This window comes from Anolis sagrei, chromosome 4 (assembly GCF_037176765.1).
Source record: "Anolis sagrei isolate rAnoSag1 chromosome 4, rAnoSag1.mat, whole genome shotgun sequence".
NCBI lineage: Eukaryota > Metazoa > Chordata > Lepidosauria > Squamata > Dactyloidae > Anolis > Anolis sagrei.
In genome coordinates this window covers 149,859,007-149,875,684 of record NC_090024.1, presented here as the reverse complement: position 1 = coordinate 149,875,684, position 16,678 = coordinate 149,859,007, and the positions used below count along the sequence as shown (strand labels likewise).

Sequence of the window (16,678 nt, the reverse complement as noted above, 5' to 3'; positions counted from 1 at the left end):
AAGCAAAGCAAATGGGCAATATACAATCAATCATAAAATAAATCAACATAAAGTTAATAAAACACAACAACACAGACACTTCTGAAATCCAACCCCCTTTTTGTCACAAGCACTTTGGATAAGGAATACTCGAATTATAATACCTTTAGTAATCTCTGTATTGTGTGTGTGTGTGCGTGTCAGGAGTGACTTGAGGAATTGCAAGTCACTTTTGGTGTGAGAGAAGTGGCCATCTGCAAGGATGTTGCCCAGGGGACGCCCGGATGTTGGATGTTTTACCATCTTTGTGGAAGGCTTCTCTCATGTCCCTGCATGGGAAGCTGGAGCTGACAGAGGGAGCTCATTCACACTCTCCCCCGATTCAAACTTCCGACCTGTCGGTCTTCAGTCCTGCTGGCAGCTTAACCCACTCTCCCTGGATTCCAGCTGCTGATCTGCTGGCACAAGAGTTAAAAAAATCTATGTATCCATAAGGACCTTTCTTAATCTGTGCTCTCAATTCCTAATCAGTGCTGCCCATCTACAATGTAAAATTAATGCAGTTTGACACCACTTTGACTGCTATTGAATTAAGCGAGCTGTAGTTTCCCAAGGTCCTTAGCCTCCCCTGCCAAAGAGTGCTGGTGCCTCCCCAAACTGTAGATCCCAGGATTCCATTGCAGTGAGCTATGGAAAGGTGTCAAAACGCATTAATTCTACAGTGTAGATTCAGCCTGTCTGGATTAGTGTGCCATTATGTTGATGGGTGTGATCTCAGAATGCATCTACACCAGGTATGGGCAAACTTCGGCCCTCCAGGTGTTTTTGACTTCAAATCCCACTATTCATGTTAGCAATGGTGGGAGTTGTAGTCCAAAACACCTGGAGGGCCGAAGTTTGCTCATGCCTTGTCTACACTTTGGAACGAATGCAGTTTGATCCCGCTTTAACTGCTACGCTTCATTGTGATGGAACTGATGCACCCTCCATCCCTTAAACACCGCTAGGAAGCGCCTCTCTGATCCCCAGCTGGGCAAAAATGACGTCATGTTTTCTGCCCCGCCCCGGAGAAGAAAAAAATGCAGTCCGGGGGTGACGTCGCGGGCCCTCCCAGCCTCCAGAGGGCAGCCTCCTGTTCTCTCGGGGTCCCTCTTGCTGCCGTCGCCGCCGACTCCGCCTCGGACGCCGTGTGACGAGTTGCGCATGCGCACGGGCCTCGGCCTTTTCCCCCAGTGTTACGGGCGGCGGACGTTTCGCTGAGCGGCCCAGGGCCTCAAGCGAAAGGGGACAGAACCGAGAACCATGGTCAGTACCGGTCCCAAACGGGCCGCGGGGGGCGGGGAGGGACCGGGGGCCTTTCCCTGGAGCCCGGAGGCCCCTTCGCTTGTCCCCAGGAGGCCGGATGGCTTCGGATTGGGAAGCAGGCCCGGCTGCGGAAGCAGCTTCCAGCGTGGCCTAATGGCTGCCTTGCCACTGCTAGGAAAGGGGCAGTGGCCTCAACTCTTCCGGGCCCTTCCTCACGGTTTGAAGGGGAAGAAAGGCCTCGTCGGGGCTGCATCTACAACGTCGAATTAATGCAGTTTGACACCACTTTAATAGCCCCGGCTCAGTGGTACGGAACTATGGGGTTTGTAGTTTGAGCATTCTTTGACAGGGAAGGCCAAAGGCCTTGGGACACCCCAATTCCCATGGTATATAGCATTGAGCCATGGCAGTCAAAGTGGTAACAAACTGCATTAATTTGTCAGTGTGGATGTGCCCCAGGACTTTTTGGCAGAGCAGGCCAAAGGCCTTGTGACACTCCAATTCCCATAATATATAGCATTGAGACATGGCAGTCAAAGTGGTATCAAACTGCATTAAATTTTAAGTGTAGATGTGTCCCAAGACTTTTCGGCAGGGCAGGCCAATTCCCATGATATATAGCATTGATCCGTGGCAGTCAAAGTGGTATCAAACTACATAATTTTTTCAGGGTAGATGTGCCCCAAGACTTTTCGACAGGGCCGGCCAAAGGCCCAGGGACACTCCAATCTCCATGATTCCATTGCCTTGATCCGTGGCAGTGAAAGTGGCATCAACCTGGATCAATTCCGCAGTGTAACTACACCCTGAAAGCATGGCTGGAAATTCCTAATTGGGACATTCTCTCAAGCAAGGCCTCTCTTTCCTTAGACTCTCCCAATACCTTGATCTGTTTAGTGGCAGTCGGTGACTCTTCCAGCCATTTTGGGGACTGTTTCACACATGACAGCTTGACACGTATTTCTGGGAGTTAAAGCATATTCCTACTATTAATGTAGCCTGTCAGGAAACAGTGCAGTGGTCCCTGATTATCTGCCAAGGCTCCCTCCTTGGATACTCAAGTCTCATTATATACAATGACATAGTTATATGGTGTCCTTTATGTACAATGGCAGAATCCAAGTTTGCTTTTTTGGGATGTTTTAAAAAATATTTTAAAACCACGGATTTGCATATTTATGGATATGGAGGACCAAATGTATTGCTTTTTTGATATAGCTGTCATAAGTAGGTGACCATTAGGAAGTAAGGTTATGTTATTTTATTTTTCTCAATTTCAAAGATGGATTTAGCTTTGTGCAATATCTGGCTTTCCAGAGGTAATTGTACTGCAGTTCTGATCATTTCGCACCATCAACATTGCCAGCGAATGGGAGTTGCAGTCCCAATACCCAACATTTCTCAGTCCTGGAAAAACATGTGACAGTGTCTGATGCTTTTTTAAAAAAACAACAGATTACACTATGCAACAAAATGTATTTTTTTCTGTTCCTGGTTTGAAAGTGTTATTTCCTGTTTTCCTGGGTGGTACTTACTTTGAAAGTAGTTGTTATATTTCAGAAACTTCATTTTTGTGGCTGCCACATACCAGGTTAAATTGGTTGAGATTCAGTGAGATATTCATTAAAAAAACTATGGCAAAATGTGTTGCAAGATGTCTCACAAAAATAAAGTTTTTGAAGCTTAATTAATGTTTTCCATGTTTTTATGATGGAACGAATCAGAAAATGACATTTATAACCCAAAACAAAAATTGTGTTACATAGCGTTATTGTTTCATCTTTATGTAAATTGATTGTGGTGGACAACAGAATGCCAACCATACAAGCAGCAATGTCTACAGCATTGCTGCCAAATTTTAAGAGTGAGGATCTGTCATATGGTTACTGAGTTATTGTAGCGTGATATGACATCCTTAACACTTTCTTTCAAGTGAGAGGATGAAATGTGTTTTGGAAGCCAGAACGAGGTGGAAAAAATATTAAAATTTTGTTCTTCACCCCTTGTGAATGGCCAGCTCTTTGGACTTCTAAAACTTAGTACTAATTATATTTACTTCCATCACTGAAAATTTATGTTATCTATTTGTAATTATTCTTAACTGTGAGGGCCATTCAGCAGTGGAACTCTCTGCCTCGGAGTGTGGTGGAGGCTCCTTCTTTGAAGGCTTTTAAACAGGCTGGATGGTCCTCTGTTGGTGATTTGAATGTGATTTTCCTTCTTCTTGGCAGAGGGTTGGACTGGATGGCCCACAAGGTCTCTTCCAACTTTTTGATTCCGTGATTCACTGCATTTGCTTATTGTTGTATTGTAGTAAAATGACAAATAGAACTGTAGAAAAATACCTTCAAAATGTGTGACTTGTACCCCCCCTTCCCAAAATGGAAATAGTATTTCCTTACCAACATAAATTTCAGGCAGTCCCCAAGTTACAAACATCCAACTTATTAATGACTCATAGTTAAGAACAAGAGTGGGATAACAGAAAGTAAGAGAGTTCTAGTCCTAAGAAGGGAAAATCACTCCTGAAAGAGTTATGGGAAAAAGTGTATCCACTGAGCCTTTCTCACCAATCTTTGTTTTCACAACAAGCCAAATTTTTCAAAATCCAATTATCACAGGGACAGAAAGTGAGATGACATCTTCAGAACAGGGAGACAGACAGTAAGACACCACAAGGGATCCAAAGCTTTACGTATATGGCTGGAGTTACACTTACAAAATGTACCTGTTCCGACTTGAGTACAAATTCAACTTAAGAACAAACCTACCAAACCTATCTTGTTTGTAACTTGGGAACTGCCTGTATATTGAAATTCTCAAGCAAGTTTTCCATCCTTCCCTTTATAGCCTTCGACATCTTTAATATCTTAGTCATTCCTACTTTCCCACACCTTTTGATATTTATGCTTTTATTTTCCTTTTGTTTAAGGGGTTTGTGAAAGTTGTCAAGAATAAGGCCTACTTCAAGAGATACCAGGTCAAATTTCGAAGAAGGAGAGGTATGCTCACTTTCTTTATACATTTTGAATGAATTAAATAGATGAAGGCTTGTATCTGCAGTTTCTAAATGTGTGACCTGTCACTTTTCTTTTCTAGAGGGAAAGACCGATTACTATGCTCGTAAGCGCTTGGTAATTCAAGATAAAAACAAGTACAACACTCCTAAATATAGGATGATTGTACGTGTTACCAACAGAGACATCATTTGCCAGGTAAGGTCACTTTCCCATTCTTTCTATTTAATGTTTGGGCAAAAACATTCAACACAATAAGATAGTCCGTGTTTTTGTGGCGATAGTTACGTTTTTAGGGAAGCAGACTTAATGTATGAACGATTTTAAGTGATATGAGAAAATATCTTTAATACTTTAATAAAGCCTTTAGAATAAGCAAGGAATTCATTCTAACATCAGGACAGGCTTAAAATATTTTTGATCCACCTCAAATTTGTTGGTTTATATAGAATGTTATAAATGTGAAATGGGTGGATTTTTTTCTTGCTACACATTCAAATATCCCAGTTCTTTGCCATTTGTAAAGAATAGGAGACTATATTGCTGTTGAGTAAGGTTGACTTGTCTTCTGGAGCCAAATTGATCATGTCCTCAGTGCCATATGTGTATGTGCATACAATATCCAATTAATCTTATATTTTAATTTTTTTTTTAAAAAATAGTGGAAAATGTTGAATGAGGAGTTGAAATTAATCCCTCAAAAATCTTTATGTGGTTTTTTAAAAAGAATCTCCACCCCTAATTTTTGCTTTTTACGGAAAAGGTCTAGAAATGGTCTGCAGCTCCCATCATGTCCAATCAACATAGTGTTTCGGATTAAGAAAGGTGCAGGCTGAGAAATCTGGAGGGCCACATGGTGTCTACCCATATTTAGCAGGATGCTTTGCAGATTTATCCATCCTATTTAATTAATCACATTTGTAAATGAGCACTAACAATTTAATTTTTAAAAGAGCTAATAATAGATAATTTTCCAAATGTATATTTCCATTGAACAGACTAGGGGTAGGCTACTTCTTCCTTTCATCTAGTTATAGCAGTGGTTCTCAACCTGTGGGTCCCCAGTTGTTTTGGCCTACAACTCCCAGAAATCCCAGCCAGTTAGTTATAGTCTACTACTTATGGTCCAAAGCATCTGGAAGGCTACAAGTTGGCTACCTTTGGAATAAACTGTATCTTAAGTTAGTGTTAAAGCATTGTGTTGCTAAATTCAGTTAGGGCTAACTCAAAGTTTGAGTATTATCTCAATAAATGGATGTGATTGGTCTTGAAAACTGTTATTTTTTCATTTAACCTAGTGATCACTTTGTCAGACATATTTGTCATTGTGAGGTAAGAACACAAGGCAAGAATGTGACACTTCTAAAAATAATTTCAGTTGTATTTGATAGCTTGCTATAGATTGGGGTGGGAAAAGCCTGCTTCTTGTTCTGCATCTAGCCTCCCCTCTTTTGTCCCCAAATGTTTTCACCCCACCACCACCCAAGTTTTAAGGTGTAATTTTGCCACATTTTTGTGTATCAGATTTTATGTAGAAGAGAGGCCTTTTTTCCTACTAGAAATGCCCTACTATTTGATGGGCTGTTGGGAAAAACGGCCTGTCATAGACCTGAAATTTTCCCCTCTCTCTGCAATACTCCAGGGAGCATTTTGAGTAACAGAAAAACATTTTCAGGAACCTGCAACCTTAAGTATGACTCTCTAGCCCTCTGCTGAAGACCCTCTGTCTTGAAAACCACCACCTATGCTAAATAAATCTTCAGCAGAATTCCACCTCTTGGCTGAATGAAAGGAGCTGTCAGTTTTGCACATCTCAACAGCATTAAGTAGCTGGAGCTGTCAACCTAACTGAATGTGGCTCTTTACAGACAGTCCACTGAGTGGGGAGGAAGATATAGAAGGCAGAACAGCTATCCAGATAGAAAATATAGAGATTCCAGAGAAATTTTCACCAATTGATGCCTGACTGACTTTGGGTCTTGGGAGAGTCAAATCCAAAGTATCTGATCTATACAAGTTGGTAGCCTGGTTTAAATGTGCCTAAATGTTTATTGCTATTGGATATCTATTTTTCTTCATGGGAATGCTTTGGAAAAGCATTGTGTTTGCCTAGTAAAACATATGGTAACTATCAGGTGTGTGTCATGTGGTTTTGAGGAATCAACCACCTCCAAGATGCTGAGTAGCAAGCTAGGTTCTGCTTGATGCTTGCATTGGCATTTTTTTAGTCAGAGGAATACAATTTGGAGCAATTACAACTGCCCACAAGTGTTTTATCATTTAACAGCTGAGCATATGTCTTTATGTACATCTCCTTTGTGAAGGTGTACTGTATTTTGATTTGATGCCTTCACAGAGTATGAAGGAGCTATGGCAAAGTGGGCATTCAGCCGGTGAAACGAGAAATCTCCCAACAGAAGATTCTTAGAATTCTTTCTTATTCAGAAAGGAAGCAGCTTTTGCTGAGCTCTTCTCTTCAGAACACATACAGATGTAACATTTACATACACTGGAATGATTCAGGGAAGCTCGTAGTTTGGGAAAAAAACCTTCTGAGATAGTTGGCCTTGGGTGGATTCCAGGCCAACTATTTTTGATCAGATTAAATGTGACAACAAATCACTTATATGTCTTTCTCTAACACTTATTTTCATTGCCAGATTGCATATGCCAGAATTGAAGGCGACATGATCGTCTGTGCTGCATATGCTCACGAGCTGCCAAAATATGGTGTGAAAGTAGGCTTGACCAACTACGCTGCTGCCTATTGCACGGGCTTGCTGCTGGCTCGCAGGGTATGTATTTCTAGGAGATAGGGATAAATTTTGCCTCCCAGGTCGAAAGAAGATGTATTTGAAAGAGAGTATACCTTGATATGAGTGTGCCCGAGTTTTGAGATCCATTAGAAGGGTATCTGTTTGTCCCACCATCTTCATTGTCATATGTTGAGAGGATGTAGATAAGGCTTTCTCAGCCCCGCCATTGATGAGAATGTGATAATGGCTACTCATAGGGCCCTTCCAGACAGGCTCTGTATTTATTCCAAGTTGATTTTAATGCTTTGTCTAAATGTTTTCATTTTGTTTATGTCATATGTTTAATGTTTTAAATGATTTTAAGTCAAAGTTATATGTAGTAATACGTTACGATTTCTTTGTGTTACTGTATGTTGGCAATGATTTTTTGCCATTAATATGCTTTATGTCTACAACAATACGTTGTAAACTGCCTTGAGTCCCCCAGGTGTGAGAAAGGCAGTATATAAATACAGTAAACAAATAAGTACATATCCCAGAATCTGATCTCAGGTTTTCTGCTTTAAACTGGATTATATGAGTCTCCACTGCCAGATAATCTGGGGTAAACAGAAAACCTGGGATCAGATCATGGGATATAGGGCCTGTCTGGAAGGGTGCATAGTCTGTAGAACTTCTTTCTGCTGAATACCTTCCTGGGGCTATTTCTGTTAAGAGTCAAAGTATCAACTCTATTGATACAAGATATAAATAAGTAACTAACTCTTGCAAAAGGGTTTTTAATTTATAAGTGTGAGTTTGATATTTTGAAAAAAAAACAACTACAAACATACATTTAAGTTGATAAATATCCCTATGAGTATATAGCTTATGAGATAATACCTTTCTTGTAATGTACCTGTAACTGCTTCACAGGGAAATTACAAACTACTGATTTTTAGTTCATATGACCTGTGGGGCATTTTGTTCAGATGCTGTTCTCATTGTTCAGGTCTGATAGGGTTTTAGTTTATTCTAAACTAAATGTGTATTCTTCATTTGCAGCTTCTCAACAAATTTGGCCTTGACAAGGTCTACGAAGGCCAAGTTGAAGTGACTGGTGATGAGTATAATGTTGAAAGTGTGGATGGGCAACCTGGTGCCTTTACATGCTACCTGGATGCTGGTCTTGCTCGAACTACAACTGGGAACAAGGTCTTTGGTGCTCTAAAAGGCGCCGTGGATGGTGGCCTCTCAATTCCACACAGGTAATGTTTCAGTTTTCTAGATTGATAGAAGTTTGGGTCGACAACCTAGTGTCCTTGATAAGTTTTGAACTACACCTCTCAGAACTAGCTATGTTGGGCAGTTGTAGGGCAAAGTATTGGAGAGTGGTGGAGTTCCTTCACTGGAGTTTTTTAAGCAAGGCTGGTTGTAATTTAACCTTGATTTTGATTTAATTTAAATGCTTACTTTACTTATTTATTTATTTATTTACCTTACTTATATACCGCTGTTCTCAGCCCGAAGGCGACTCACAGCGGTTCACAACAAATACGAACAGCAAAAATTCAGTGCTACAGTATAGAAACAGTTAACAACCTAACACATTACACAATTAATAAACAGTTACTGCAATACCCATTCACTGTCGTCTCGTCATCAAAAACATATTCCAGATTCGTCATCCATTGTTCCATTCCAGTGTTCATTAACCAATCATTGCACTAATTATTGGAACGCCTGCTCAAACAGCCAGGTCTTCACTTTTTTGTGGAATACCATTAAAGATGGTGCTAGTCTAATGTCCGGAGGAAGGGCGTTCCACAGCCGAGGAGCCACCACCGAGAAGGCCCTATCTCTCGTCCCCGCCAGCCGAGCTTGAGAAGCAGGCGGGATCGAGAGCAGGGTCTCCCTGGAAGATCTCAAAGTCCTGGTGGGTTCATAGGCAGAGATGCGGTCGGATAGGTAGCTTGGGCCGGAACCGTTTAGGGCTTTAAAGGCCAACGCCAGCACTTTGAATTCAGCCCGGTAGCAGATCGGTAGCCAGTGGAGTTGGCGCAACAGGGGGGTTGTATGCTCCCTGCGCTCCGCTCCTGTTAAAATCATGGCTGCCGAGCGTTGGACTACTTGGAGCTTCCGAGCCGTCTTCAAAGGCAACCCCACGTAGAGAGCGTTGCAGTAGTCTAAACGGGATGTACTTGCATATGGTTTTTAAGGCACTGAAATGTTGCCTATGTTGTAATCTGCCTTGAGTCTCCTTCAGAGTTGAGAAAGGCGGGATATAAATATAGTAAATAAAATAAATTGATTCTATATTCTTGTGTGGCAGAGGGTTGGACTGAGTGGCCCATATCATGTCTTCCAACTCTGTGATTCTGTTACACTATCTCCCCCCAGTTTAGCACATTTGTTTGGAAGTGGACAACTGCTTACTTGGCTTAGTTAGGTTTCTAACTGATGGGCTCAGTCATTTTTTGTGGGAAGGGTTTTACTGTTTAAACTGTTAATCTTTTTTAGAAATGAGACAATCTGCTTCTTTCCTTCCTTTCTTCCATCCGTGGTTTTGGCTTTGTAATCTGGGTTCATTGTCTTTCCCCTGAGTTACTGTAAATACCCTGAAAGCATCCGATCCTATCTGATACACAATATACCAAGTTTTACTATGCTTAGCTTTACTTATGGTGAGCTTGGAACTTACTTATACCAAAGGAAACTTCTTGCATGAATAGGATGCTTTCTGTGAGCATCTGGTTGTGCAGAGATTTTCTATATTTTATATTTTATCATTATAATAATATAATAATAAAACTTTATTTATATCCTACCCTCGCTCCCCTGGGGACTTGGCAGTTTCCATCAAGCACCGGCAAACATTCAGTACCATAATAATAAAACATTACAATGAAAATTAAACAGTGACTTCACAAAAATTAAGATTTCGACACCTAAACATTAAAAGACAAGAGCTTACAATTTAAACTATTAACAATATAAAATTTAAAATCTAATCAAGTCAAAATAACATTAAATAATATATTGTTTTGACTACCAGAACGTTTTGACAAATATTAGCCAGAATAGTAGATTACCATATATACTACTATAAGCTGAGTTTTTCAGCACATTTTAGGCTGAAAAACTCCCTAGGCTTATATATAGGTTGGCTTATAGTCGAGTATATACAGTAATTTCATTGGTATCTATTTTTATTTTTGAAATATACCAGTAGCTGCTGCATTTCCCAACCTTAGGAATAAGTTTTCCCAGTTTTTTTCTGTTAAAATTAGGTGTCTCAGTTTATATTCCGGTCGGCTTATACTCAAATATATATGGTAGTTTTTCTGCTGCCTCACAAGCAGTAGTTCTAGAATTCCCAAATAACCCACCTTTGCCTTTTGTCTTCAATTTGGCTGCTATGTGATGATATCCCACTGCCTGAACATACTGTAGTTGGTCCTTGGCATGTGTATGATGTATCTCACTGTTTCAAGACGGGACTGATGGTGGCTAAAGCTCTTGAAATCCGCCTGTCTGTCTCAGATCATATCAGAATTTACTCAAAAAGGTCTGTAATGTTTCACTCCTGTTTCGCAGTACCAAGCGCTTCCCTGGTTATGACTCAGAGAGCAAAGAATTCAATGCTGAAGTCCACCGCAAACACATCATGGGTCAAAACGTTGCAGATTACATGCGCTACTTGATGGAGGAGGATGAAGATGCTTATAAAAAACAGTTCTCTCAGTACATAAAGAACAACGTGACATCTGACATGGTACGTTGGTGGTTCATTCATTACTGTTTGCAACATAGTTTCATAGGAAAAATATTAACAAGTAGCTTCTGGAGCTTGCCTATATTTTCTGAACCATATGAATCTTGCAGATCCATAAACATCAATTGTTTACTGAGCATATGGTCTATACAGGACTTAACTGTACATACCTCAATTGCAAATACACTTCAGAAATGTGATCAGTTTCCTGATTTCTTGAAGTTCCTTTCTTGGTTCAATGGGCAAATATTTCCTGTGTTCTTCTTTCCTATGGGAATTCTTTTCTCCTAAGGAAAGGGCTCCATTCCTCAAATTCATGAATAGTTTTAATACTGGTAGTTTTCGGTTGGGGGCAATGGTTGCAGGACAGATTTTTTTAAATAGATCAAGACAATGTGATGGGATTCCTTGTATCTTTCTTATACCTGGAAGGCAATGAATCCTAAATACAGCCTGCAACTAGCCCTTCAGGATACAGGAACAAAAGGCTATGGATAACTGATCTGCAAGACTGCTTAAACTGGCCTAGCACTTTAGTTAGCGATAATTTATTAGCATAATTGAATGTGATCACAGTTGTTCCTTGGCTTTTCCAGAGAAAATCAATTCATAGTGTTAAGCTAGTTGTCTTTGGTGCCTGGAAGCCCTATAAAAATTCCCCTTGATAGATTTTTTAGTCTCTAGCTCATATGTATGGATTGCTGATAGCCATGTGAAAATATTATAGGAAAAAAACTCACAGACACTTCTGTAACCAAGCTTGGGCTGCTTCAACAGGACTAAGTGGCATGATGCCATCAATGGGTGATTTCAGTGTCCTATTAAACACTTGCATAAAGTGAATTTGCTTTAAGTTAATCTACTTTTAGGCCTCTTGTTTCTAAAAATGCTAAAATTTCATTTTGCTTGTTGCACTGTTTTGATTAGTTTTACACCAATTTTTCACATTTCTCAGGCAGTACTATACATTAAATTTAAATTGATTTTTAAATATCCTTGTCTCAGATGGAGGAAATGTACAAAAAAGCCCACGCTACAATACGCGAGAATCCAGTTCACGAAAAGAAACCCAAGAGGGAAGTCAAAAAGAAGAGGTGAGATGGCTTTCATTCTTTTATGCTATATATAGGAAAGGTGATTGGGGGCAATACTTGAATGGGTGAAGGCTATGTCATGGATTTGTCTGTTGTTGCTAAACATCAGTGCTTTCTCATGCCACCTTTGGGACCAAAGATATATATATATATAGAGAGAGAGAGAGAGAATGAGAACGAACATCTGGACATCTGCAAGCCTAGCATGAGAATGGGTTTTCACTGCCTAGGAGGCAGGCATACATACTTTGGTAAACTTGAGCGGGGAGGGTTTAAAGGGTAGAAAAATCAAGGTTTTCACACACGTTTCTTATTAGCAATTTTGCTGAGTTGTAGTAACCAGGCACTATAGTTGTTATTTTCAAGGATCATTGTGAGTGAGTTCAGTTGCCAGAGGGCTTCTGCAAACCCTCTCAGGCTAATGAACTGAAGCTTAATATGGATATTAACAAATACCATGGATTAGGAAATTGTTACTTTGACTGGAGGTTTAGACGTAATTCTCAATGGGATATTTCCCCTGAAGGTAAGGGGTTTTAGGAATGCTCCTGGTGTCATTGACACACAAGCATGGATGCCATTGGCTGATATGGATGCTTTTTACCAACTTAGGATGTTGACATCTTTAACTTAGATGTATCAAAGGTTATGGCCAGATCATAGTTTTAGAAGATGTCAACATCTTAAGTTGGTAAAAAGCATCCATATCAGCCAAATGTGTCCATGCTTCTGTGTCAGTGACTCCAGGAGTACTCCTTGATTTCTATAGTGTTTTCTTTATAGATGACAAAGAAATGGAAGTTGTTACAGAATGTAGTAGATGTCATGATTGTGGGAATTTGTATCACACTACACCCGTTTATTGTGTGCATTAGCATAAAGTTTAAGAGTTCTAGTTTTGGCCTTTAAAAGCCAAAATGACTAGATTTTAATGAACTGTCTTGAGCATTAAAATTGGCTTTGGAGGCCAGTAAGGGCTATTCAACTCTTGATAAAACTTGCTCAGTTCTTGTCTCACACCTTTGGCAACCCCTCCCCATGGAGACATATGGCCTCATATCTATTAGCTACTTTTTTGTAAATCAAAGCATTTATTCTGATCTTTAATTGGTACTTAACAATTTTTGGATGATGTGTGTTGAAAGTGCACGTCTCTGAAATCCTTTCAACCATCCTGTGAAGTTAGTGTACTTGGAAAGACAGAGTTAAAACTCCTTAGGCAGTAGAAATTTCCTTACATAATATATTTATCAAAAATGCTGTGCCTGTGAAACCAAAATGGCTCTTCTGTATATATTTACATGGGAAATGATGTAATCTGCCTTGGGGGATGGGGAGGGTGAACACAGAAAGAAAATGCTCCTTGCCTTATGTTAGAAACTAGGACTTCCTAGCACAATATGGCATGAAGTTCAAAAATCGCCTTCTACGTTTAAAACTGGGGCGAGCAAGGATTACATCCAGACTGCAAAGGCTCTTCTGTGGCCGTCCTGGATGGCTTGACTGATGGCTCATTGCAGGCCTTAATTATTCATGGAACTGAATCTTTAAAAGATGCATGCAGCCTGTGGCCCTTAAAATTCTGCTCCAATTCTAAGATAAAAACAGCAACGACCCATCACAGAAAATGATACTACTGGTAGTCTGAATGTGAATATACTTCCTTTCCCATGTGTCTGAAAGGAGAATGTTAGCTGTTGATACATACAGTGAAATGAAATGTGTTTAATGCCAGTTCTTAAGCAGTTAATTCAGTAGCAGAAAGAAAATAATCAGTTCAACTCTTAGGATGTTTCACTGACTTAATGTATGTCAGTCAGACCTTACTGCTTCACATTGTGCTGTTTTCTACTGAAGTGTTCAGTTCCTAGAAAACTTGGAATTTGGATCAAGTAGGTGTTTTTTTTTTTTGCTTCGGAACGCATTAGATATCCCATCATGACATGTGAATTACCGTGCACCCTCCTTTTGAACATTTAGGCATTATAGGTTCCAGAGTAAGAATTGACAAAGGCACTGTGAAGGAGCTCCTGAACAGACTAGCCAATATGATCTCAGTTTGTTACATCTATTGGTGTTTGGATAATAGGATAGAGAGTCATAGGACAATAGGGTTGAAAGGGGCTTCAAGCCACTTGCTTAAAGCAGGATCTCCAGATCTCCACTTTTGGACCAGACAGCCTTTAGGGTTTGCAGGGTTGGGGCATTGCCATCCTATCCTGCCTGATTTACTAAGCAAGACTGTTAATAAATATGTCATCTTGAGTGTTGTCTGGAATGGTTGGGGTGGGTCATCAATATTTTATTAATAATTCTTGGTAGAGGAAATCCCCACTCACCCAACAGGTTAGATACTGAAACACTATTGGAAAGTGTTGTTGAAGGCTTTCATGGCTGGAATCACTGGTTGCTTTGAGTTTTCTGGGCTGTATGGACATGTTCCAGAAACATTCTCTCCTGATGTTTCACCCACACCTATGGCAGGCATCCTCCGAGGTTGAGGATACCTGCCATGTGGATGAAACATCAGGAGAGAATGCTTCTAGAACATGGCCATTCAGTCTGGAAAACTCATAACAACCTACTGTTGGAAAGGTTGAAAATTGGGACTCGGGTTTCTAAAATTTGCAGATACAAGATTAAACACTAGATGGTGCTGAGTCAACTGAAAGGGGGAAAAGCTGTGATCAAAAAGCAGCAGCAGTGGTTGAAAGAGCAAACATAAGGTCAAAAGTATGGAACATGGCTACAATTCCAATCTGTGGAGGTGAACATCCAAAAACAAGTTGTTGAAAGAGTGTGTCTGACTGCCTTGACATTTTACCATATAGCTGTGTATGGCATTATTACTGTGTGTTAGGCAAAGAGTTAATACCTCTGAAAACACTAGCTTTACTTACATCAGTTCTGAGAAATGCCACATAAGGGATAAAATAGTATTTTAAATATAGTTTGATTGTAAAAAAACAAAACAAAAGCAGTGCCTATACTATAGTAGTAGGGTGTTAAATTAAATAGCACTTTGTCATCTAACAACTTGAAGTGTTAAGGTGATCAGTGTCAGAAGTGAGAAACTACAAGTCACTTCTGGTGTGAGAATTATTTGTAGGGATTTTTATTACCTACTGAATTTTAAAATATTTTTCAAAGCGATTAAAAGTTAGCTCCCATAAAGGATCTGTATATCAGTGAGAATAACACAAATTTATTTTGCAGGTGGAACCGTCCAAAGTTGTCCCTTGCCCAGAAGAAAGATCGTGTGGCTCAGAAGAAGGCTAGCTTCCTTCGGGCTCAGGAACGTGTGGCTGATAGTTAAGATGCCTTCCTTGATTTTCTATGAAGATTTTGGAAAACAAAATAAACTTATTGAACCAATGTTGTCAGCCTTGACTTACTGACAGTGAATCGTAGCTGCTCTGGATAAATTGAACAGGTCTAGCCTCATCCCTCCCCCTCTTAATTTTGTATAAAAATTACAGATGTGCTGATGAAGTTAGTTTTCTTGTGCCAATGGACCCTGCAGTCATTAATCTAAAACGGGTCCTCAAACTTTTAAAACAGAGATCCAGTTCACAGCCCACCAGACTGTTGAGGGCCTGGACTATGGTTTGAAAAAAAACACATTGCACATATCTTATTTGTAGTGCAAAGTGTAAAAGAATACAAAATTTAAAATAAAGTAATTTAACCAACAACCTAACCAGTATTCAGTGGGAAGTGTGGGCTTGCTTTGGGCTGAAGAGATAGTCAGTTAGCATCGTTGTGTGCCTTCAAGTAATTTCAGACTTAGGGCAACCCTGAGTAAAGTTTAGGGTGGAGTCGAGTAAAGGACCTTGGAGGGATGCATCTGGCCCATGGACCTTAGTTTGTTGATCCGTAATCTACAAACTAAGATCTATGAAAAAATCTACAAGTTGGGTGGAAGCTGTAGCACGCTTCTGTCAGTATGGGTTCCTTCCTATTGGGGAAAATAAATATATGTGATCAATTTTTTTTTTACAGCGCCGATATCAAGAGAAATTGTCATGCTACTATCCTTGTTCTGATTATAAATTGATAGGGGTGTGTTGAGATATTATAAGGAGTTCTGTGGTCTGTATTTGACAAACTAGGGGAATCTTCTCCCAGATACTGGAGCCACACTGTGTAATGTTATGCTATTGATTTCCTCACCATCTAATACACTGACAATAATGGCTGGACTTTACTCCCATGGAACATCTTTTTTTTTCCTAAGAAGGTAATTCCCAAAAGGGGGAAGTTAACCAGACTAAGTAGAACTTTAATGTATTACTATTAGTGGGGAATCTTCAGTAACAGTCCTTTCTTCTGCTGCTTATAATACTGAAGGTGCAGCTAACTTCCCGATAGTGAGTGGCTTTGGAACTAATGGAAGAATGGGAAAATTATAGCGTTTGAAGGACCCTGAAACGTCACCCAGTTCCAGCAACCTGTATCATAACTGGGGGCTAACTTCTACATAAATCAATTCCAGAATTGGAAGCACTTCTGTGCAGCTTGATGCTGCTATATATAGGGAGAAGGGTACATAAGAAACATATATAATGTACAGTATTTTTACCAGTTGGGTGTATGATGAAAATATGTACAGTTGGTATTCTGCATACATGGGGACAACCAACTGCTGCTCATAAATATGACGAAAAAATAAGAAATCCCTGGTTTTGCGGTGTGAAAATTCTGCTGTAGGTCCCTACTATTTCATAGATCTTCAGCTTTTTTCAGGCACTTGTTTTGATTATTGTGCCATTG

The 16,678-nt window shown here is 40.0% G+C and overlaps 1 protein-coding gene and 1 non-coding gene across 2 annotated transcripts; both read left to right on the top strand.

Annotated features, from left to right (window-relative positions):
- Positions 1 to 1,151: 1,151 nt before the first annotated feature.
- On the top strand, positions 1,152 to 15,280 carry RPL5 (ribosomal protein L5). Its single transcript, XM_060773927.2, has 8 exons — positions 1,152 to 1,284; positions 4,217 to 4,286; positions 4,384 to 4,499; positions 6,962 to 7,096; positions 8,102 to 8,304; positions 10,634 to 10,811; positions 11,817 to 11,905; positions 15,122 to 15,280. The coding sequence occupies exons 1-8, from the start codon at positions 1,282 to 1,284 to the stop codon at positions 15,219 to 15,221; spliced, it is 894 nt and encodes a 297-aa protein (XP_060629910.1). The 5' UTR covers positions 1,152 to 1,281; the 3' UTR covers positions 15,222 to 15,280.
- Positions 10,452 to 10,547, top strand: LOC132775280 (small nucleolar RNA SNORD21). The gene has a single exon (XR_009631486.2). It is a non-coding gene; the product is annotated as a small nucleolar RNA SNORD21 (small nucleolar RNA).
- Positions 15,281 to 16,678: the final 1,398 nt, after the last annotated feature.

Excerpts from the sequence above, each read along its gene's own strand:
- RPL5 (XM_060773927.2), top strand. Across the intron at positions 7,097-8,101 it reads GCTTGCTGCTGGCTCGCAGG|CTTCTCAACAAATTTGGCCT; the intron begins GTATGTATTTCT and ends CTTCATTTGCAG. Across the intron at positions 10,812-11,816 it reads ACAACGTGACATCTGACATG|ATGGAGGAAATGTACAAAAA; the intron begins GTACGTTGGTGG and ends TCCTTGTCTCAG.